The 25,239-nt window shown below is 35.6% G+C and overlaps 2 protein-coding genes across 6 annotated transcripts; both read right to left on the bottom strand.

Annotated features, from left to right (window-relative positions):
* Positions 1-244: 244 nt before the first annotated feature.
* On the bottom strand, positions 245-13,350 carry LOC128211341 (poly(U)-binding-splicing factor PUF60-like). Of its 5 annotated transcripts, none has more exons than XM_052916024.1 (13): positions 13,265-13,350; positions 12,937-13,051; positions 8,898-9,088; positions 8,455-8,513; positions 6,530-6,746; positions 6,003-6,130; positions 5,356-5,433; positions 4,386-4,488; positions 3,517-3,651; positions 3,045-3,237; positions 2,281-2,495; positions 1,365-1,554; positions 245-943 (listed from the first exon to the last, which is right to left on the bottom strand). In XM_052916024.1, exons 1-13 carry the CDS (start codon positions 13,322-13,324, stop codon positions 834-836), a joined length of 1,794 nt encoding a protein of 597 aa, XP_052771984.1. In that variant the 5' UTR covers positions 13,325-13,350; the 3' UTR covers positions 245-833. The 5 variants fall into 5 exon arrangements, with proteins under 5 accessions (XP_052771984.1, XP_052771985.1, XP_052771986.1 ...); XM_052916025.1 differs by having other exon boundaries at positions 6,533-6,746; XM_052916026.1 differs by having other exon boundaries at positions 10,526-13,051; positions 13,265-13,297.
* Positions 13,351-16,958: 3,608 nt separating this feature from the next.
* LOC128210937 (neurogenic locus notch homolog protein 3-like) lies at positions 16,959-25,004 on the bottom strand. Its single transcript, XM_052915281.1, has 9 exons — positions 24,917-25,004; positions 24,462-24,557; positions 23,482-23,591; positions 21,087-21,257; positions 20,121-20,236; positions 19,360-19,596; positions 18,410-18,571; positions 17,297-17,411; positions 16,959-17,046 (listed from the first exon to the last, which is right to left on the bottom strand). Exons 1-9 carry the CDS (start codon positions 24,983-24,985, stop codon positions 16,959-16,961), a joined length of 1,164 nt encoding a protein of 387 aa, XP_052771241.1. The 5' UTR covers positions 24,986-25,004.
* Positions 25,005-25,239: the final 235 nt, after the last annotated feature.

Raw genomic sequence — 25,239 nt, 5'->3', positions numbered from 1 at the left:
AATCAAAACAAAAGGAGTATTTGAGTGTTTAATTCTATGATGGCAGAGGGTCTGGCATGCTGTTGTCCACAAGGACAAAAGGTTGCTTCCGAAAAAGGAATCAAGTCTATATTTTAACATTAAAAGCCAAGATGTAAAATTAAGCTTGTTAAAGAGACAAACTGATAACATTAATAAACAGACATTTTTAGGGATCCAAAAATCGAAATGGGTTAAGACGGAATATTAGAATATAAAAATAATAAACAATGGTCAACAATTATTTATTCATATACATAAAATATAAAACATTCATTTAAAGTCATGTAAGTACCATTTGGCAGGTAGCATAGATATACTACACTTAACACATACTCAATTTAAGCATGCCCTTGAAATTTAGAATCAATTGTTGTACTTCTGCATTTTTGGAACAATATCATATGCATTCCTTAACACATGATGCTGGACTCCAGAAAACAACAGATTTTCAGACTAACAAAAGCCTTCTAATTAAAAAGGTCAGCTCGAGATCTTTGGGGAGTTTTAGCTCACACATGCACAACTATCACCACAATTGATGAAAACTCTTGATTCACTTTGGCCATACATGCATCATATGAACAACTTCAAGCCTTATTCAGTACTGCATGTTAACCCCGTTAACCTGAGAGAGAACTAACTACTCTTAGTAGTTTACATTCAACCATTTAGTCGACATTCTTTTTTCCATGAAGAACACGATTCACTCTGATTCACTGCAGGTTGGATGCAATGGTTAAACCACTGTCATTTCCATCACAATTGATTGCACAGATGGTAGGTAAAAATGAATAACAGCTTTCACACTTTTTTCATCCTGACAAGTCGTGTGCATCAAACAAGTCTTGGTCATATTTTTCAGCTTGCACAACTCGTCCTCCGAAATAACGTCCATTTAAAGCTTGACAACCTTTCTCCACCTCTGGAAAGAAATTAGATACAATTTGAGATTAATCTTCATCTAAACTTCAGATTTAAATCTGGCTTTACACAGAGGACACCAATTTAGATATTTAAACGGTTAAACTCAAATCTGACTTCAAATAACAACTTCAGAAAGCAACTTAAATTGTTTAACTTCAGTTTAAGAGTAAAATCTGAGTGTTTTGGCCTAAGAATTATTTTGCATAAATGAATGGAATCACTGACAAGGATGAAGGATAAGGCTTATATGAATACATTATGCTCCTGGCTCCATATACATTTTCAAATATGGTAAACTCAATCAGATTTTATTAAACCATTAGGTAAAACAGTATTAAGTAATTGAAACTCAGAAATGACCACAATTTCACATCTATAATTTATTACCCAACAAATCACTCCTAAAAGTAATAACAGACCTGAAGATTCAACAAACTCCACAAATAACTTGACGATGACCTCCGCGTCCTCCTCCTCGCCCTGTTTCTCCTGGTATATGATCACCCGGTTCACGTTTCCATATTTTCCACACTCATCAGTTACCTCACCCTCCAACTGGTCATCAAGGTCGTCAGGGCCGACCATGTTTTTTAAAACCATAACTCGACTCTGTAATGGGTGAAGGACAGTGTTAATTACTTGTACTTGTTACACATACTTGCAAATAGCTTATTGTCAGACATACATGTACAAGGCAGCATACAAGAAAACTTTGATAACCAAAGTAGGATTTTTTATAATGAATTAATGCAGTGCTGTCATAACATAATGAATTGCATATCAAAATACTTGTATTTGATAAGACAAAGAACTACAAGCCAGTACTTCTTTTCACAGCTGATCATGTTGCACATCTTGACTAAAGGTGACGTTATAGCTAAACATGTTTCATAGTGAGCACGCGTATTGAGAAGGCTATGGCATTGTGTAGATATACACCCCACCACCAAAAAGACAAGCTTAAAAGGACAAAATATAGGTTGATGCAGAAACATGATTTTGGTGCAGATATGTTTGCAACAACATATATTGTGGCCCTTTAATTAACCCTAGCACATCACACTAGCGGATTTAGAGGGGGGCGCACACACTCTAAAATCATCCAAGTTTACTGTTTTCATCAATATGAGAGAAACAAAGGTAATAAAATAAGCTCATAATGCACCATTTCCACCTGCAAATTGTTGAAATTTTCATGAGGGAGTAACCCCCAATCCCCATACAAACAGTTAATGCCATATACTTTGGTTCTGAGGGAGGGGCACATGTTAAAATTTGCGCCCCTAAGTTACGCCCCCTCTAATGTCAATTCCTGGATCCGCCCCTGCATCATACCTGTGACTGTCTCATGAGTTTCTGCATGACCATGTGCCGTGCGTTACTGCCAGAGATTTTCATGGTTTCCTGCTGTTCAAGGGTCTGATTCACCTCGTCCTCAGCAACCTTCTTTTGCAGCTCTTCCTTCTCCTTCACCTGGAGTTGACGCTTTTCCTCCTGTACGAGAGCCGAGATGGCTGCCTGCATGTGCGCGTTCGGGTCTGATGCCACCACTTGGAATGATGAATACAGCGTAAAAGCAGTATTTATAAGAAATAATCTTCCTGTTGTAGCAAAACCTCTTTATATTTCACATTAACCCAGCTATTCAAAGCTTTATTTGTGAAACAAATACTACAGAGGAAAGACTCTTTATTAGCGAGCATAATGCACGGTGTTTTTTATTTAATTTTTTTAATTCTTGGTTGAACTGAATTATATTTTGAAACAATGTTTTGCCAGGTGAATTGAGATTTACTACTGAACATTCTATTTCTAATGCTTGCTTAGAAAACATTCAATGGAGATTCCTGACCTAACATCATTTTGGTATACACTCGTTAATAAGATGCCCCAAATGTTCTGAAGTAGTTTGAACTAATTTCATTCATTAATACGAGATTCTTGATCTAATGTGTTTTCGTCTATTCATTTCTATTTAAACACATTCATTAGATCTATAATTGATTCTTTGGTAAAGCACATTTATAATGGAATCCTTCATTTAACAACCTCTAAAGGTACAGACATAATAAACTTGAGCATGACATAATTAATCCTACCTTGGGGTGTGGCAACCACACTGAGAGGTGTGGAGACAAGCCCGGGCGGTGGTATTGATGCCATAGTGGTGCCCGCCCCCAGGGACTGTGGTATGACCACACCGGGACCTCCTATCATAGCAAGGTCCGCCTGGCCTCCCAGTTTGGGGCTGTTGGACACACCACCTAGGGTTGGGTTCACCACACCTGGAGGCTGGAATGTAAAGTGTTTGTTTTGTTTATTTAGAATGTCCGCAAAGACTTTTTCAAAAGATAACACGCCAATAATGGAAAGTGTTTGCTAGTGTACACCTGGCTCATCCGTCATTTTCTATAAATCATAAACAAAGCAAGATAATTTATTATATGCAATATTGAAAATGCAGGACATCAAAGTTTTCAACTAGTGTGCATACAATTCAAAAGTTTTTTCTTAGTTCACAAAGCTGTAATTAGCTATATTGTATTACAAGGGTACAGCAATATAACCTACCATAAGCTGTATTTGTGCGTCCATGGCGGTGATTTTAGCAGTGACAGCAGCAGCAGCAACAGCAGCCGCGGTTGGCATTGCTCCAAGGCCTGCGATGGTTTGAGGTGCCATTAACACATCCGGGGGAGTGATCGCCTACAATGTAATACAACAGGTCAGTGTTATAATTGATGTCCAGTGTTTCATATTGATCTGCCCCCGAGTCCTGTACTCCAGGTTTCCTTAGGACCTATTAATCTTCATTAGAATGCATTGTTATGTTATTAGTAAAGCAGATCTGAAATATATCGCTTGAGCTGTATTCAAGGTGGGCTCAGGACAAGTATATCAGACAGCTTCACCCTTCCTACTGGTTTATTTAATTCATTTATCATGTAACATGCTGGTAAAGAAAACGTCCTGGTCCTCTCTCACACATATTTCCATAGAATTAGAAATTTCGTAATCAAGCTAGATGCAAATTTCTACATTTTGAGATGCCTAGTTTTTCGAAGTCTAGATTAAGCTTAGTCCCACTACTTTTGTTTTAACATTTGATGATATAATGCCGATTGTTCTCCTTGTTGAGTATCACGCCTAATAAGCAAAATAACCAAAATGTTATTCACAATGAACTTCTTGTTCTGTGAAATTAAGTTTTAATTGAGCAAAGGTTTAAACTGGTTATCACCATGTTTGTTTTAGAGAAAATAGCCCTTAGACTCAAACTCACGTGGCCATCTCTGCTTCTGATACGAATAAATGATCAATCCATCAAAAGGATTACTGTAATTGACTTATAATCTTACATATTAGAATGTGATCTCAGATCAATCAAGAAATAGATGGGCAAACGGCAATTGGACTTAACAGTAGAAAGCCTCACTCACCCTTCCTACTCTGAGGTACTGTCCACCGAGGTCAAACAGGTTCATAGAGGCGACTGCATCCTGGGCTGACTGTGAATTGGTATACTCTATGAATCCATAACCCCTGAAAACACAAACATGATTTAAATGATGTAGTGTTATTCATATTTTTCTAAATGGTCCCTACTATTCAAAATTGTGGGTCCATTGCGCCCCATGTTTCGAATTCTTGGAAGAACACTTCTAAACATATAATTTTCTTCTGCAAATAATCATATGCTTTTTTGTGAATAGCCCATTAAGACATTCAATACAATAAATTAATAGAACTTTGTCAGCAGTAAAGTGTTTAAACAATTACTGACTGAGAGTTTATACACTCTATATGAGTAGCTCTCCTTTAATATATAACATAGAATGCCAAGCAGACTGCTTGTACATAACTGCTAGACTTAGATGCCTCCTACTCGCAATCATTGAAATAAGATTTTTGGATGAACAAGCCTAATTCCTACATTTGTCAAAGTATTGCTTGGCATAAACAAAATTAATAAACTCAGTCACCTTTATAAAATACAGAATTTTTGCAAGACTCTTGAACACTTCATCAGTGCATGGCTTGCAGCTTGTGCTTATTTCTATGACAGTCCTCAGGACTTCTTTTTAAAAGAATCTTATAAGAAACTTATTATTCATTTACTTGTTTTATCACAACAAAGATAAACCATCACACTTTCAAAAGATAATGCCTACACTATCTATTCATTTTCACGTTTAAAGAATGCCGGAACAAATGTTTTCATGTTTAAAGAATGCCGGAAAAAATGTTTCATGTTCAAAGAATGCCGGAACAAATGTTTTCATGTTCAAAGAATGCCGGAACAAATGTTTTCACGTTCAAAGAATGCCGGAACAAATGTTTTCAAGTTCAAAGAATGCTGGAACAAAATTTAACTGCAAGCAGATACTTATTACTATAAGACAGACTTACTTGTGTTTGGTCCCTCCTTTTGATGTGGGGTCAGTTATCAACATGCAATTCACTATCTTGCCAAATGCTTCAAACACACTGCAAATCACAAAATCATGACAATCTTAAAATCATAATAATATTTGTGTTTGCTTGATGTCAATTACGAGGACGGCTGATAGTTTATAATGTCACACTCATATCTGTTACGTTGGTCAAAACCAGTACCCACGTCTATCTTATAAGGCCATGAGATTTTCAGAAAGTGCAAATGGGGGATGGAAGTTATCATGGAACCTACAATATTTCAGGCCAGAGGGGGACATCTATACCACTACCTCATTCATAAAAACAACCCTGACAATATTCATAACAGTTAGTATTTTAAGAACATATGAATCATGTAGGTATATAAAAATTCATGGAAAAGAATCGATGTGTTACATCAGTTTTGTTCTGTCTGATATGGCACCTCAAACAATTTGTTTGGTGTTTTCAGACTTGAAAAGAGATGTATTAACATTCCAATATTGTTTTTTGGACATTTAACTTCAGGAAATACAAGCAAATAAGTGCAGGAAATGCACACAAAATGACTGTACATTAATTTAAGCATTAATACGATACATTATAATGTATATAACCATTGTTTATGGTAGTACATGTACCTGGCAATATCTTTCTCTGTGAGGTCAGGGTGTATGGATGCGATGTATATTCTGTTGTAATTTTTTGCCTCGTGGGCAATCTGCTCAATGATTGGCTGAGCCTGGGGCATGTTGCTAGGGCGACCAACCTGAAATACAATATGACACAATTGCTTTTCATGTGCCTATTTAAAGTTTAAGCTAATAAAATTGTTTTTACTTATAAATAAATCCTTGGCTTGACTTCATTCAATACATCAACTAATTATGATATCAGATTTGAACATTTTATCTTTCAATTTTCTAATGCAATTTATCATGAAATTAAAACATGTTGACCTAAATGCATATGGAGGTCCAATGACAGTTTGCCAGAATAAAGTACAATTTTAATTGCTTCAATATTTAAGTTAACACAAACTTTTAAAAAGGTAGTCAAATTTCAAACTGTCAGATTTACCAAACCAAATTCAAGGTAAGAACTGTAACATAAAAGTAAATAAAAAACCAGTCTACATACAAACACAAAGAACATTGAATATATTTACCACCTTGATATTCCTGCCCCCAATCATAACTCCGTTCATCTGTTCGAGCGAAAGCTGTGCCGCTTCCGGAATATCATACTCGATGAAAGCAAAACCCTTGTGCTTGTTTGTGATTGGATCCCAGGACAGGTTAACGCTCTTGATTGGGCCGAACGGCAGGAATGCCTGTTTTATTGTGTCTTCTTTGATTTCAAAGTTAATACTGCCTACGTATATCCTGTAACAATGCCATATTTCAACTTTCACTTCTGCCGATAATAATGATGATGTTTGCATTTCCCTCAATGAGATGATTACATAATTGATATTTCAACTTTCAAGTCTGTCGATATTCAAGATGAACAATTTTTTTTTCCATTTCTTTCAATGTGAAGATAATATGAGAAATTTTTGAAATGGAAAACATGTTGTTTCTGCTCTATGAACATGTTTTGTACAAGAGCAAAGCAAGCACCTGATCATGCTTATCAGTTGTTTATACCAGCCACCTATGTAATCTAGTTGCTTCAATCATGTGTATTACTATAGCAAGTGTGCATACAAAGTTCAATTTCAGTATCTTTATCTGCTATAAGAACTTAATTAAGTTTCTTTTCACCATTTTGGATGTAGGGCCAGGGCCTTGGTGATTGGATTTGTTTTGTATTATGGGGACGAAAATTTGGAATTCAAATTTGCCTAGAAATGAGCAAGAATACTTTAAAAAATAAACAGATAAGAAAAACAAATGTGATAGTTTTGTTTCTTTAAGAAAACACCACCTCTTCCATTTAACATTGGTTAAGGGTTTAATTCTTTCACTTTCATCTTCAAAAGTTAAAATTGGGAATTTTAACAATAGGAAAAAAGATGATTTAGCATCAGGAATGGTCAGAAAAACACACTGAACACCAACAGACAAGTCAATGTGATAGTCTTAGTTAGTGTTATTGTAGTTGCAAAGATATGCTCAGTGGACCAAAATATGATATTGGGATACAAATTTAGAAATAGGTATGAATATAAATTTAAACCAATGATTATGCAGGGGCTCTCACAGCTGTTAATTATAATATTGTAAATCCTAAAAATAGCTGTTGGTCTGTTTACTAAGTATGAGGTATTGATCACCAAACCAGGGTATAGTTTTGTTTCAAAAGTTGTTTATATTCATTTTAAGGTACTTCTTACTTTTTTAAGCAAAAGTCCAAAAAATTCTTCAATGATCTGTATTTAAAAGCTCTCGATCCTTATCTAAGGATTAATCCTGATTTTTAGAACGCCTGTTATGATAGGTATTTCATTAATGGATCACTTTTCACATGAAGGTGATAAGGACAATAAATCAATCATGGAAACTCTCATTTGAAGCCTCAAGCCCCAAGTATCAGTACAAATTGACTTGGAAAATCGTAGCTAGCCAGGCTGTAATAGAGCAGAATTTAAAACTTGAACAAGGTAGCCACATTTAATAAGTTCCAAAACTTATAAGCTTGTGCTCATTATGAACACTGATGGACTACATGTAATTTCTCTGCTGTTAAGAATCACCTCACCTGTAAGAAACCAATGCTTATAATTATGGATCATGGATTTCAGGGGTTTGACATTTTACCAAATGGGTACTAACAGAAAATGCATGTACATGCGAAACCAAACGCTACAAAATAATGCTAGTCTGTTTCCTAATTGAAAAAGTGGCTTAACTCAACAATTATTAAAGCCAGAGTTATGGGCCTTGTTAAAAAATGTGTATATTGTCTCTGGCAACATATGTTCACAGTTTTATGTTAATATCTTAACAGTTTTTGAGTCATGGCCAAAGTGTTTTAGTACGGCAATCTATCAACACCAAGGCTATCACAATACTCAAGACTTTTTCTTTGAAAACAGACAAGCTAAAATATTTATATTTAAATGTCCATGTCGTTGGTATGATTGAATACCTGCACATCAAAGCCAAAGCCTGCTGCCTCTGGACTGTATTCTGGAAGTTTTGCATTTGCTGAAACATAACAGTCCACAATTTTCAATCATGATATAGCAATATGCTGTTACAGATATTTAAAAAAGATACAAAGTATGAGCGGATTTAACACGTCATGTTCAAATAACTATTTAATTAACAACTTTTCAGATTTTATCTCTGACAACTGTCAACAATTCATTTTGTATGGGATATATGCCTTGGAACAATGCCAAATTGACTTTGAATCAAAGACAACATTCATACATCAATAATATTTAACTGGCAAACACAGCATTGAGCAAAAGAATCTATTGACATTCATGTTTATGTGGTTTTGATTGTGAAATACAAGGAATTTCTCCTATTGGTTGAACTGATAAGGTGTTCCAGAATACATTAAAGGTCAAACAAACAGCTAACCTGGTGTTGATGGGCTATAGTCTGTTTAACGAGGACGCTCTTAATGCTGGCCTCCATAGCATACTTCTTTGAGGACTGGAGGGCGTCCGCCTGTGTGGAGGATAGTTTGGGCAGAGTGAACGGCTTCAGCTCCCTTTTTGCACCCGGGCCCTCGAGAACGGGCCCTGACATATCACTCTGAGGTATGTCATCTGTAAACACGAAACAAGAAGATTAACGAATGCCCATGTTTGTGCACGAAGCTCAGGTCTCCTATTTCAACACCCTCAAGTCAATATGACAGTCACAGTTATGCATGCTCTTAGGACGATTATGGCCAACTACCACTAAAGCTTACCCCATTTTATTGCAATGTAATTGTTCACAAATCTGAAACACCCAGGGGTTTTATTTTGTTTGAAAGTGGAAGGTGATGCGGGGGAACGCACCCATCAGGTTTCAAGGTGCAGCAAAAAAACAACCAGATAGGCCGACACTTATTGCCAGGTTTTTACCCTGCTAAAACCTTTCTACCAGGTCAATTAACAACCCATGAACACAGGACACATTTTCTAACAAAGGCACTCCAATAAGCAATTGCTATCAAATAGATAACCATCCTTTTCACATAACCCTTCAAACTGGCAGCCTCTACACTAAGAGAACCTCCAAGTTCGGTGTCTAAATTGGACACATTTTTTTAGAAGAAAGTTAGCTGTGAGCGGAACCCAAATTACACCTTAGTTCAAGCAGAAATTAAATTACAATTAAGAAAAAGATTCAATTTGCATATCATTAAGCACAGGAGGTTATATAGTGCAAAAGTGTAGGGTTTGCTTTTCAACATCAGGTTTCAATTTTTTTTCGTAGCTTAACTTGATTTGCATTCTATTCCTTTATCAATACTTTATATCTATGACGAAAGCAGATTTGCATACACTAGATCTAAACCTCTTAAGCATCAAAAATTATGATGTAGCTGCCAAAACATGCAAACAATGAAACCTTGTTGCCAACTAATGCATTTCTTACACACAATTCATATTGATATCATTCCACCAATTAGATTAGGAATCCAAGCAATTTGTAGTGCTTTATATTAGACACTTAAAATACTAACCTCACTCTTGCGCACAGTGGTCAGAAATTGGCTCATAGTGAGCATTATTTGATAAGCTTATAGAGAGCTGAATTTTCTACCTTCTATACCCTGTGCGTAGGAGTGACCTGAAGAATTGCAGAGCCCTTTTACACCACAGTTATGCTAGCCCTTTTACAGAATAGTGAGGCCATGTGGAATTCTTTGTAATATAAGCAAATACTACTTAGAATTAAGATGAAAATAATGACAAAGGATTTCAACTTGTGTCCCTTCAAGATCCCTGGTAAGAAAAGTTTTTGTCAGCCCATGTGACCATTTACCATTTCATGTAATCTGATAATGCGATATTAAATGGTATTTTGAATACAGGGGATGTACAACAATTTAAATGTACACAAAATGCAATGATCACATAACAAAATGACACTGAATAAAAGACCCGAGCTTCAATGACTAATTACTGCCAAAGCATCACAGATGGATTAATGTCATGCAACATAACATCTAGCAAAATGTATTGTTTCTTGTTGTTTTAAGCAATGTTTACCCATTGTCTGTACGAGTTCATTGTGAAAAGGCTGTTAGGGCGGCGGATATAGTCGTCTGCTCTCAAGACAAGCCCAATATTGCTAGCCACATAAAAATACAGAAAAGAAGGAAACACAAATATTTTCATGTGTCAACAAATGTCCATTTATCCTAAATTCCTTAAAGACAACCAATAAAACCTATATATATATATATCTCTATAGGTCTTGATTTGCATGTCTGGAGTTGTTTTCTCCTTTTGAAAACAGACAAGCTAAAAGTGAATAGACTTCAGTCAATATTTCAGCAAATGGGGTTGAAAAATTGTGGCAAATGTCCTCGAACATTAGTGTACGTGTACCATGAAACATGATTAAATTGAAGGGGCAAGATTTGCATTGCAATAATTACATGTTAATGTAATGATTATGGTTTTGCTGAGCTATGATGATCATCAAGTTTAAGGGAATGCTAGTATTTTAGAAGTTAAATCTGCTCAATTATCAATATCAAGTGATGTATAAAAGATATATATTGAATACATAAATTATTATGATTGTTTCTGAAATAAAATATTATCCTGAAAAAGACAAAAAGAACAAATGATCCTGAAATAGAAAAGAAGAAATGACAGCTCTCTGGACTTTGGTCACCAGCGTATCAGCCCCGGGCACAAGCCCACACCCACTTCTGTCAGCCAGTGTTACAGCAGCAGGGCCACCTACATGTATTGCCTATGAAAGTAGACACCTGGAAAAACAAACAGAGCAAAGGTTTGCCCTTAACCCCGACCCAAAATCCCTACTCATCATCTTGCAGTTTGCCATTATACCTTGACTACACATTGATTCCATTCATTTTCATTCAAGTTTAGGTTGCTTTTGAACTGTCTTTTTACATGATTTTCAATGGCCAAACAATCAATACATAGATCATATCTTGTTCCCTTGCAAATTGTCATCTTCACAGAAGTTCTTATAATTTTTGCTACTTTAAAGGGATCTCCAGAATGATACACTTCATTTCTGATATAAGAATAAGTCAAATTTATTCTACAGCAGTGCCAAATACCCAATTCATGACATTCATTGCCGCCCTCTACATTGTATGTCTTTCCTCTTTAGTTTTATCTGAAATGATAAATTTAATATCTTTCAAGCACCTTGTCCTAACTTTTAAATGAACAATAAAATTTATCAAAAATTTAAATATCAAATTCTTTAACGTTATAAACTGTTTGAAACAATTTGAAAGATCAGTTGAAGAAGTAGAACTTTTTTTGGAAGCAGACAAAGGAATTTTTCTCTCAAGAAGATCCCTTTTCCTGTCCACTTTCCACATCACCCATCCAAGTTTTTGAGAGCTTCGGCTCAGAATGATCTGACAGAGCCAGCACTGAAAATACAGAACAGAAATATCTGCCTGTGAGAAATACTTTCTTTCACAATAGTAAAAAAAGGTTTGCTTCGATTCTTTTTCTAATTAAAATCAATAATAAGTCATGTATATGAAATGTATTGGCAGGTGCTTAAAGCCTGAACTACTTGCGTTAGTTTTTCAGCTACTGTCTACAGACAAAACTACCATGAAATCTCCTTTGAATAATTCAATTAGGACAATTGAGCAAATCAGTTTTCAATGAAACATGGGTAAAGAGAACAGATCAAGTTATGAATTCATGTTCTATCAATTCTTCTTGCATAATACGATGACACTACAAAATAAATATTTATATAAACTAAGGGAACATTTTGATAATACATGTACATATAACTTCTTGTACTAGCATCTCAATCAAGTGTACAATTCGTCATAAGATTAAGCTGGCATTGAGGTGTACAGGACGGATGACTCCCAAACTCGAGATCTCATTAGCTATTCTCATTCACTGCCGGCATCCCAATCGCTGCAGTTCTTGATGTCGAGACTCTCAAAATACAGAAAACAGAGAAAAACATCCATTGAAACCTATTCTAGTACATATATCAAACTTGAAAATTCCTAAAATGTTTAACAGGAATAATGCGGTCATATAATGATTTAGGAGTTCACTTGTTAAATTAACAAAACTGTGAAAGAATTTCATACTCTGATATTGTACAAATTCATTAAATAATTATATAAATATGAAATCAGTTCACAGTTTTGTAATTTATAGTAATACTGCAAGTAAGTGAATGAATGCAAAGCGGGGTCCTCCAACACAAATCAGCTTTGTAAAATCATTTTTTTTCAAATGAACATATTTTTTTTTTTTTAATTTACATTTTGGTGCATGGTCTCAAATCTTATTTGAAAATGAATAATCTAAATCGATTCATCAACATAGGTCTTGTTATTTAATATATTGTTTGGAGTCAAAATTCAAAAATAGCTGAACTCAAAAAGCTGATTTTCGTGAAGGATAGAAAAATCACAATGCAACCACACCTTCTAATTTGGGTTTCACAAGCAATGGAGCATCACCAGCTTCAGGAGTCGGAACACTGGTGACAACTGGCATGGCCACAACTGGATTTTCCACTAGAGTTGGTTCTAGGCCAATCTGAAAGACAAAAGAATGCGGTTAATTTTATGAATCGATAATCGTTATGATGCTTAAGGATCCGAACATTTCGTATTTAAAACGTGAATAAGGGAGGTAATCATATATTTCAACAAAAACCTCGTGCTACTGGCCGCAATCGCATTGTGTTATCATGCCATTATATGATTAAATAGTTATACGTTAACTAAATGCGGTGTAGAAAACACTCACCCCATTTACAATTTCAACAGGTTCCATTTTAACGGGGCCGGGAAAACCTAGTGACGCCATTTTGTTCGTGAATATTCGTTATAAACCTATCCCGCACTGTCTATTGGTATTTCCCGTATTGCACCGTACAATTATAATATTCTTCTTTCATACACTGAGCTGAGCTTTCCAAACAACGAGGTCTAAGCGCATATATAGTGTCCCAGATGTTAACAGTTTAAAACTATATACAGTGTCTTGTTTGTTGAAGTAGTGTCAGGTTACTCTCGAGGAGTGACCTGAAGGAATCCAGGGTTCGTTGCAAATACTGTGCTGGCTGGGAGAATGTTCCATTCCTGTGGTCCCAAGAAGGTGTTTGCCCTAGTACCTTGTCTGTTATTTGCTCCTGAAATAGCCTGTGTTGGCCTCTGGTTCGTGCATCGCAGATTTGAAGATACAAATCTGTGTTGATGTCTGGAATTTGGTTAGCCGCTTCATTACTTGACCAGATTTTGACTCAATTAGATATACACTATATATAAACATGTCAGAACAATGTGAAATATACAAGAAGTTTATGGCACACGTGAGCCGTTTAGAAATAAAGCTGCGACTAATTAATATTGGCACAATCTAAAGAGGTTACGCATGTTCAACCAAAAAGAAGAAAATATATTTATAAATGTGTCAAACACTGTTTTAATTTTATACTTTTTTCTACAATTTTGTACTACCTCACTCCCTCACAAGTTCTTTATATAGTGTTGAAAATGCGGTTAATAATTTTTTAAAGTTATTTCCTGTTGCATCGATTGTATTTCCACCGAACACACGGTTGTTATAGCAGATGTTTTAGTGTATATAAAGTCTGCCCGCGCCCATTGCCTCCTTTGTCAACGCACTCTCTGGTCTTAAATCAAGAATAATGCAACCAGAGCATCGACAACAAAGAAGTCAGTATATAAATATTGGACAAAACGACCTGTTCACCAAACACTTTCTTGTCAATGAACTGACCACGAGTCTTACACATTCTTTCAAATATACCATTCTTATATATGTTAATGATTTAAAGCTACATATGATATGAAATTTCTCAATTACAACTAGTCAAGCCTAGAGAAATAAAATCATATCCAAAGGTCCGATCTGTGGGACCATTCTAGGTGTCATTAATCGCAGGTCTCAATTCATTATGGGTACAAAATTACTCCTTTGACTAGTATCCCATCTACCGGTTGAGTTAAAATCCTCCATTTGGTTTTCCCCAAATTTTTGGTTTAAGTCACACTTGTGGATGTGACGGGGTCGAGCCAAAATGTAACCACTTTAGGGCGTGGGCAACAACGACATCATCAACAACAAAAACAAAATGAAACGGATACAATAGTTATACATTTGTAAGTTGAAATGTCCCCTAGTCTCCCAAGAACTGGCCGACTATCTCTGTATGAGCCGGTTCCATAGAACACAATGAGCACCAGATGACAGGAAGTCGGTTATCCAGTAATACATGCTGCCAGGGATTCCGTAATGATCAGGGTTTTTTGGGAATCGTAGAAAAGATATTAAATCCAATTTGCTAAAGAAAAATATGATTGCGCCATTGATGTTCGTGTCGTTATCAAGGCCTTTGAATGGATCGTTGATTGCACAAACGAGTTAAGTTTCGCAGTTTTTAAACATTTAAACCATACACAAACCTTCACTAAACTTTCTGCTGTAAATAGTTAGTTACTTAGTACGATTTTTCTGGCACCGATTGAATTTAGACGAGCAAAAACAATACTATTTTGGTACGATCACTTGTACGGAGAATAGCATTAAGTTATAATATTACGGTTAACCTACATTAATAGTGGGGAAACCTTGTATGTGTTTAAAAGGAACGTTTATCATAAAGCCCTACAGAATGCGTAACTCTTTTTATGCATGGGAGCTGGGTCAGCAACGGCAATGGGACCGCAAACATATTTATTATCCATGTTATTTTGTATTAAAAAAATCACTACGTGTTCTTGATACTGCTATTTAGCGATGGTATCTAAAACACATTGGCAAAGTGCCATATAGCTTTGCCGGGGCCATCGCGGTTTCCTTTCTTCTAACCTTCACGAGCTCTTTTGGGGAAATTAATTGAATTCATGCAGATAAATGAATTGACAAAGCCAAAAACACGTTACTTTTGCAGTAAGCATGGAAATTGTACAGAGTTATGAAACAACATTTTATTTTGTTCTCTCAAACAACACTGGGGGGTGGGGGGGGGGGGCGATAAATTATTTTATGTACGTACAACGTCTTGAACCTGTTCAAACATTTATCAATAATCTAAAAATTAAAAACATAGACTCACCAGGGAGCCACTTGGCAACTTGAAAACTGACAACGTAGACTAAAGAAAGAAAAAAAACTGTATCTATGGTAATAAAGTAACTTCAAGAACTCAACGACTAGATACACAAACCACATAAAACAAATAAATCCAACCGGAGCAACAGTACCGCCTCCGAGGCTCAAACGTATGGTACAATCATTCAAAGACAGCTATCCAACATGGCTTGCCTTAGTAAATTAAAAAAAAATATGTGATCATAAAGTTTCATAATGAGCGAATCATTGTACAGACCAGGAGTCAAACAAAAACAAAACTTGTAAACAAATCAATTAAATAAATATGAGTGGTTTCAACGAAATGACGTCAAGCCCTTGCGAACAATCACTTATATACATATATGTTGCATAGTAGTTGTATTGAATGACGGTATTAAAGATAACCAATAGTTCACGCTCAATTCGATAAGAAAGATATGATATTGAACTGTTTCAAAAAGCGAAATTTCAGGAGCGGATCCAGCTATTGACGTTAGAGGGGGCGTAACTTAGGGGCGCAACCGTTCGACATACGCCCCTACCCCAGAACCGAAAGTATATGGCATAAACTATTTGCATGGGGGTTTCAGGTTACTCCCTCAAGAAAAGTTTAACAATTTGTAGTCGAAAATGGTGTATTCTTTGCCTATTTTATGACTTTTTTTCTCCCATATTGAATTAAAAAGTAAACTTGGACGATTTTAGAGGGAGCGCGCGCCGGGTGCGCCTCAAATGAATCCGCTAGTGAATATGATTTTGATAGTTTTCACTGTTTTGCTAATTTAACCCGCCTTCAAGTCACAAATCAATCGTAAGCGCACACAGTACTGGGGCACAATTTCAACGACATCATTATTTTTATGAAATAACGTTGCATCCGCATATAATTTGGCGCGCTTTTCATGGAAAAACTACAATTAATGGTCATTTCATATTGTTTTAGGTATATAATAAAAATAAAAATTGAATTTGTTTCAGTGTAAGATCGCAATATATTTCCACTCATGAACACAAAAAGTAAATCTTTGGTGAAATAAAGCTTTTAGTTATAGCTATATAATAAAATATGATAACAGAAATATATTGCGGATCTTACACTGAACTAGACAATTAAACTCGTATGTCACAACATTCTGGGTACAAAAATAAAACAACAACAAGGGGAATCTAACGCTCACCTTAGTCGAACAATGTAACAAGTGTTGATAAAACACTTTATCTTGTTTTCAATTTCAATTTTCAAACGTACCGGTATGAGCAGGCAATTAAATAACGAGAAAATATGGTCAAGATATGCAATTTATTCATAATGATAATACATTTTTTAAAATAAAATCATAATTTATCTGTTTTTCGTATTATCAAAATGAGTGTTCGAGTTTGTCATCCCATGCTCGTCATCTGTTTGTACTGGATTCGATCCAACTTTTCTGTAAAAATAATTTTTAGATGAAAAAATGATTGAAATATGAAAAACATTCGATTTAATTAAATGTTTATTTGCAAATTTAATTTCTAAACTCTATTTTAACCTCGGCCAGGTGAGACTGACTATAGCTCCTTATTTTTCACTCAGCAAACATTTATCGGTAAATATGTATTCAAAACTCTAGATATTGTTCATTTAACAAATATCTCATTTACAAATTATTCAAATCGAAATCATGACGGTACGCTTACATCTTCGCCTTGTTCTTGAAGTACACGCCTAAAGTGACCACTAGAGCGATAAGGACGGTCACTCCTGCAACTGCCCCTCCTATAAGAGGTATGTTACTGCCAGCGTCTTCAGGGCCTTAAACAAACATATAGGTTACGCATCATTACAGACATGATAATTATTTTTGAAAGCATAAGTTCCAGGGATGGATCTGGAATTTGACGTCAGAGAGGGCGTTACATATGCCGGTAACCTTTTGACTTGCGTCCATCCCTCGGAACCGAAATTTATTTGGTATAAAAGGTGTGGCGGGGGATGAGGGGGGGGGTAACAAGTTCTAGTCCAAAATGATGCATTTTGGGTGTATCTTATGACTTCTTTCTACTATATTTAAATAAAAAAGAAAACTTGGACGATTTTAAGAGGGGGGGGGGGGGGCATTGTCCACATTGATATTGAAGTTTCAAACTGATCGGTAATATACTAGTACTAAGATTATTTCAAAACAGTGAATGTATATTAATTTCTAGTGGCTCCTAAAAGCATGCTGACACCAGATACTGTATATCATGCTGACACCAGACACTGTATATCATGCTGACACCAGACACTGTATATCATGTTGACACCATACACTGTATATCATGCTAACACCAGACATTGTATATCATGCTAACACCAGACACTGTATATCATGCTAACACCAGACACTGTATATCATGCTAACACCAGACACTGTATATCATGCTGACACCATACACTGTATATCATGCTGACACCAGACACTGTATATCATGCTGACACCAGTCACTGTATATCATGCTAACACCAGACACTGTATATCATGCTATATCATGCTGACACCAGACACTGTATATCATGCTGACACCAGACACTGTATTTCATGCTAACACCAGACACTGTATATCATGCTGACACCAGACACTGTATATCATGCTGACACCAGACACTGTATATCATGCTGACACCAGACATTGTATATCATGCTAACACCAGACACTGTATATCATGCTGACACCAGACACTGTATATCATGCTAACACCAGACACTGTATATCATGCTGACACCAGACACTGTATATCATGCTAACAGCGACACATAGATTACAAACCGTCTCCCACAGTTGCTCCCTGTGTGGTTTGTTGTGTTACGTGTTGTGTAGTTTGTTGTGTCACGTGTTGTGTGGTTTGCTGTGTCACGTGTTGTGTGACGGTAACTGTTGATTCTGGTGGAGATGCTGTGGACGTCTCATTTTGAACGCAGTAATAGCTACCTGGCAATCAAAGAAATAGAAACACATTGGGGTATTTGAAGATTTATTCTAAATAAGTATTTTTTAATAAACGTTTGAATAAAGTAAACGTTTAAACGACCATTACGATGACCAAGTTGTTGAACACTGTGTGATTTTCTACTTTTAGAAAAAAATAATCTTTATTAGCATTTACAGTAAATTAAACCATCCTCAAAACATTTTATTGTAGTATCTTTATCAAATTAGTATCTTTATCAATGTATACATGTTTACATTGTATAACAATTTATATCCTGTAAGTAGGAGCACCTTTGTGTTCAAACTACTTAATAAATCCTGCTTGTTGATACTTGCAGATATAGATATATCGAACTTAGACACACTGGGCCGATTGTTCAGAACTTCGTTAAAGTTAACATAATTGTTAACGTCATCGTTGTTAACTTTCAAATCTTTATTTATCTAGAACAGTTATGTGCATATTTGCGATCGACAGTATTTCTAACGAGGAACGAGACAACTGTTTCACCTGTATATATACTTTATATTAATGTATGAGCATATCTCAAGTCAAGTTAATACCTGTTTATTGTCGGATTTCAAGTAACACTTTAAAACATAAGCTATATATAGCTTTAACAGTCATAATCAATTAACAAATAATAAAAAAGTTTACATTTTAAAGTTAACAATGTTGTTAACTGTAACCAAGTTCTGAACAATCGACACTCTTAGGGTGTTTTAGTTCTGAGCATGTTCCTGAAAATACAGTTCCACTTTGAATTTATAATGAAAGAAATCCGTACCGAGGGTGTTTTCACATGTCGCGTTGGGACATAGTGTAATGTCTTTACATTCATTTACATCTTCGTCACAGTTTTCCCCAGTAAAGCCTTTGGGACAGCATGTGAAGTTTTTGTCGTCGTCCGCACCCTTTTTTACGCAAGTTGGGGTGGCGTCTGGGCATGATGCATTTTTACATGGATCGTAGAATGAGCAATTCTTTTCTGTCCAGGGGTCTATGCACAGGCAATCATAACTTCCTAAACAAAAGAGCATTGATTACCAGCGGTAAGTCATGCAGCCTGTAAAACTGAAATACAGTAGTTAAAACGAAGTGGGCAGGGTAAGAAAGTTATTGTGGTTAAGATGTCTGTCTCTCAACCAAGAGGTTGTGGGTTCGATCCCCCCTAGCTAGATGTTCTTCGTCATGGCCTCTCAAGATGGACACACGTATTCTACACAGGAAACAGGGTACTGGGTGATTCTATATGCTATCAGCTTTTGTCACAATCGAGCTAAAATAAATTTGTATAAACTAAAACAAAGTGGATGTCTTCATGGCGAAGAGAACTTAATCATTGTAATTCGGTGAAATATGGGTCGTTTACTAGAAAATGTTACCTGATGTTTTATATAAAAGCATTACTTTAGAAAGGGGATCTCACCGTCCAGCACGTGCCAACTCTGTCCTAAAACGCGTCTTAGCTTCTAACAAAAGTGAAACTATTATTTTAAATAAAAATAAATGAATATGTTTTTATAACTTTTATTTCGGCTGTCTCACCATCAGTGTTACTACATGTTCCACCGTTTAAACATGGTGACAGTTTGCACTCGTCAATATCCGTATCGCAGGAGTCGTCTTCATGGTGTTTTGTCCATCCATCTTCACAAACACATCTGTACAGAAGGACAGAAGCAAACACTTGTTTTTGTTTATCTAGTGTTTATATCGATTTTGACACAGGTGAAAAATAATTATGAAGTTAATATGTATTTACTCGAAATGATTTTGCAAACAACATTCTCTCTCTCTCTCTCTCTGTCTCTCTCTCTCTGTCTCTCTCTCTCTCTCTCTCTCTCTCTCTCTCTCTCTCTCCATCCCTCCCTCCCTCCCCCCCCCCCCCCCCCCCTCTCTCTCTCTCTCTCTCTCTCTCTCTCTCTCTCTCTCTCTCTCTCTCTCTCTCTCTCTCAATGTATAGGTTGATGCAAAACAAGCTTATGTTTTGTTTTAATTAATAGCTACCTACGTAGACATAATTACCTCAGTTAAAAAGCACATTGCATCTATCTATATTAATCGCCTTTTAATACGTTTATTTTGTAAAATGAGCAATATTCTGTCAATTAGGTACAGATCAAAATCATATCATATAAAAACATTTTTTTTGTTTTGATAATTTAAGTCAAATGAATTTAACACGATAATGTATTAAAATATTATTTCCTTGCATCTATCTATATTAATCGCCTTTTAATACGTTTATTTTGTAAAATGAGCAATATTCTGTCGTATTTTCTGATTTTAATGAACTTTTACACGTATGATGTTATATCATTATTGTTTTAGTTAACGATTGAACAAATAATCAATAGCGTCTGACAACAGAACTGTGAAAATGTCCGTTTGAAGGACATTTTGGAGATAGTGTACTGTGCACAAAATGACCGCAGTCTGCGCAAAATGTTCCGTTTAAAAGCGTGTACTGTACGTTGACGTATCTAAACTCCCAATAAAAGAAAGTTTTACTTGTATGTCTTATTGGTTGGACTGGTTTCATTGAATTTCCTTTCCACGGCATATCCGTGCTTGCACAACACACCTCCGCAGTTCTGACCCGAATATCCTGGCATACACGCAGTTTTTTCTCCGGTAGAATGCTCGCAGTGTGTTCCGTTCCATCCGCTCAGACACTCACACCTTAAACAATCCAGAAACATCTACATTGGCATTCCCCTATTATAAATGTCATAGTCATCATGGTCATATGGCCGTTATTATAGTATAGTAATTTTTCATTAAGATATGTACAAATAAGATCCATAGTTCATCCATCCATTCGCAATCATCGGATGTTAAATAAGGATGCCAATTGACCCCCATGTTAATTGGGTATCATTTGAAATGGTATGCTATTAAATTACTCAAGTTTCAAAGTTTATTGGTAAACTGACATAAAATAGCCTTTGGCCATTAACAACATAAATGCTAATATGTAAAAAAACGACTCAACAAATTACAGAAAAGCACGTCGAATGGCATGTTGTTGAATGTTTTAAGGTCATAACAGCCATATTTACATCTTCTTCCTCTACACAATAAACCCCTTCAAATGATATCCAAATGATATGGGGTCAAGAGACATCAAACGTTCACATTATTGTACATCGTATAATGAGAATTGAGCGTACATTATATAAAACCTTCTAGTTTGTGACGCATATATCGGTGACATTATTCTACCAAGACTTAAGACAGGGTTTTGTACCAGACTGCACTCAGCCCAAATTTATTGCCTTTTGCAATAGCAATGCTTTCTTTATATGTAATTCACGAAATTTACTATAAAACATACCATGATGCAGAAGATTTCAGCTAGCCTATCTGTAATGTTGGTTTTACCTGTGTTTTTGTTATTTTGGCACGAGGGTGTCACTCCATCCTCCGGGGGAATACCGGTAAATTTCGGACCGAAATCCGGTAAACCGCCTTAATTAGAATAACTTTTGCATAAAAAGCCCAGTATTGCTTATTTTTTTCATTTAAATCTTGGCTTCTCTGGTTATTTCTTGTAACTAACATATTATAACTAACGCGTAGCGAGAAGTACATACATGTGTATATCCGTTATGGTAAGGGTTGAGGTCAATATATATTATATGATGCGTTTAGATCGTTTTTTTATTATTAAGATGAATAGCATTATATCATTGGGTATTGTATGACAACAACTTAAAATATAAATATGATAAATATGATTAATACATGAACACTTCGGAACATAACCCTCAACATATAATAGAACTATGATGAATATGATTTACACATGAAACATTCAAAACAGAACCCTCAACTTATAATATAAATATGATAATTTGGATTTATACATGAAAACATAACCCTCAAATAGTGCTTTGCCTTTTGATGTTTTTAAGCACTTCAGGCCAAGCATAGTTGTTCCAAAAATTGCGCGGACCTCCATCCGAACAAAGCTACATAAATGACATTTTATGCAAACATAAAATAATTTATGGAATTGGTCAAACATTAATTTAGTGGTATTTAACCATGTCAGCATCCTGCATCAAACGTTGCCTCAGCCAATCACCTTTGAGTTTTATCTCATGTGGCTCTGAACAGCCAATCGCGATACGTTGTAGCCATTACTGATATATATTTTAGCGTGGGCGAAAGACTCGGCATTTTATTTTAGTTTTCATATAATACACCACCACCATCCCCACCACCTTCCGATTAAATATCTGTCAGTTTACAAGGACGAGAAATGAGCTGATCTAACCGTTTTTCATGTCACATTTAATTGTGAACACATCGTTTAACCCCATGTTTTTCTTCATATTTTCTAGATCCACCAAATTGCTTGGCAAACAGAAACACTAATCATTATGGGCCGCGTATAATTCACGTCTTTACGCTGTTAATCTTTACAATTAAACATTGTTCAAAGTGTTTTTAGCTACATTCGCTTTTCCAATATTACCATTATGATTTATCTACTTTAATAATTAATAGACATAACCAGCGATGGTTCGAAGATTTGACGATTGGTGTCAAACGGGTGGAGTGTTTGAAACATGCTCTTCCCGCGAGCCAAACTACATAATATACGTTTAGGAGTGGTATGACCGAGAATGTTTTTGCATGTATTTTACGAAAACATTTTGTCATATTGACGATTTATTTGTAAATGAATGCCATTTTATTACTTTAATCAATGTTTACTTGTTTTCTTAAGGAATCCGAATCAACTATGCTCTATCGATGGCAACCTCGAAATCCGGAATATTGTCAAAATGCACTGAATCCGAAGAAATGGGTGTGTTTAGGTGGGCGGTTTTTGGGTGGTGTTTGGGCTGGGGAATAGGTTGAGGGAGTTGACACCTTCTTGGCATTGTTAATGTACCTAAAGCTTCCCACAGTGTTGAAACAGTGACCTCGGTGTGAACATCGGTCCGACATTCCTGCTGTGCACTCATCTCGATCTGATGTACAATTGTCCCCAACGAAACCTGACTAAATTAAAAAACAAACAATGTCTGGTCTCGTTCACTTGGTTAAAAGACAATGGCTGACTAAATATGGCATTTTTTTTGCAATTTTCAAGAATACGTTGACACCGTACTATTTTGCTCTACTTGATGACATGTTTACATGTTTACCACAAATTCTTTGCTTTTTTTACAATCTTGGACATGATTTCATTCAAGAATATTTTTAATTTCTAAAACACACTTTTATCAAATACAATTAAGGTATTCGATATAAAAGTATCCTGGTCAATTTATCGAGCCATAGGCGATGAATGCTAAATGTTGATGCTCGGTCTACCCAAATAATTTTGGCATCATTTGAAACGGTGTTGCTTACTGCTCACGTATATTGAAATGTATTAGTGCATTTTGTATTTTGTCGGAAGTGATACAGTACCATCTGTATAGCAAATTTTCAAGTCCATGAAAGATTGCTCGGCATTAGTTTAACACACTCTTTCTCTATACATCTACCGCTTACCATACCACACTCATGTAGGGTCAGCAGGCCCACACATCAAATAAATACACAGGGCAATTCCAAATCTCAATCTCAACTCATTTTACCACAAAGCATCACAAGTTATTGAAGTATTTTTCAACAGCAAGAAAATGTGAAAGAGTAAAACGCATTTATTTTTTAACAATTATTCAAGTACATTTATGTTTGTGCTTTTTATAATGACAAAAGGTTTGTATGAATGCATTTAATGAGAAAACACTTTTAAAAAAAACATATAAGGTTTTAAATCATTCTATGCTTTCATATGGTAATATGAATTGAGATTAAGATTGCGATTTGACTTTAGTATTGAAGCGATGGTGGGATAACAAAATGATTATGAAAGCATACCATGTTACATGCGCACTTTAATCCAATTTCAAAACATCTTGAAGGGTGCTGTACAAAACAAGGCTTCCCACTGCAGGGTGAAGTCGATGCCATAATCTAAACACCGTTAAGTATACATATATGTAAAAAAAGATATTGAAACATTTGACAGCGAATAATTTTTAAGACCCCTTTCAAATTTGTTATTACATGTACTACGATCATCAAAGTTGAGCCTCTGAAAACTAATCGCATGTAAGAACAAACTGACGACGAATGTATCCTATGAGACATCTTTTTCTAATCGTAAACCATGACTAAGTTTCCATTGTTTTGTGTCAATGATTTTATTCTTTAAAACAATATGATTGTTTGAGTTTTCACTAACTAAGGCAAAACATATTAAAATTGTCACGTATGTTTTACATTATGAAGCCTCTATCTGCATGCAAACAGTCAAAATAATTCAAATTTACCTCTATGACAATTCCGACAAATATCGCAATGCAAATGATTTTGATGTTTAGGGCACCTATTACTGACATGGTGATTGATGCAAACTGAATCAATATATCACTTCACCTACAACGCACAGAAGGAAAAACAAGTCGGGTTAACCCAAAGTGATATGTTTCAGTATTTTTAATCATGTGTCAAGAGACAAGACACTCGATTACAACAAAAGTGCATGATAAAGGAGATGCTATAGGGTAATGCTATCTTGACTTTAGTATCTGCGGTATACTTCAACCTGGGCATGAACAATCCCGCCTGAAACTCGGACTATATTAACCTTCTG

The sequence above is a fragment of the Mya arenaria genome, chromosome 12 (assembly GCF_026914265.1).
Source record: "Mya arenaria isolate MELC-2E11 chromosome 12, ASM2691426v1".
In the NCBI taxonomy this organism is placed as follows: domain Eukaryota; kingdom Metazoa; phylum Mollusca; class Bivalvia; order Myida; family Myidae; genus Mya; species Mya arenaria.
Note: the sequence above shows the minus strand (reverse complement) of the source record. Positions and strands in the feature narration are given on the sequence as shown.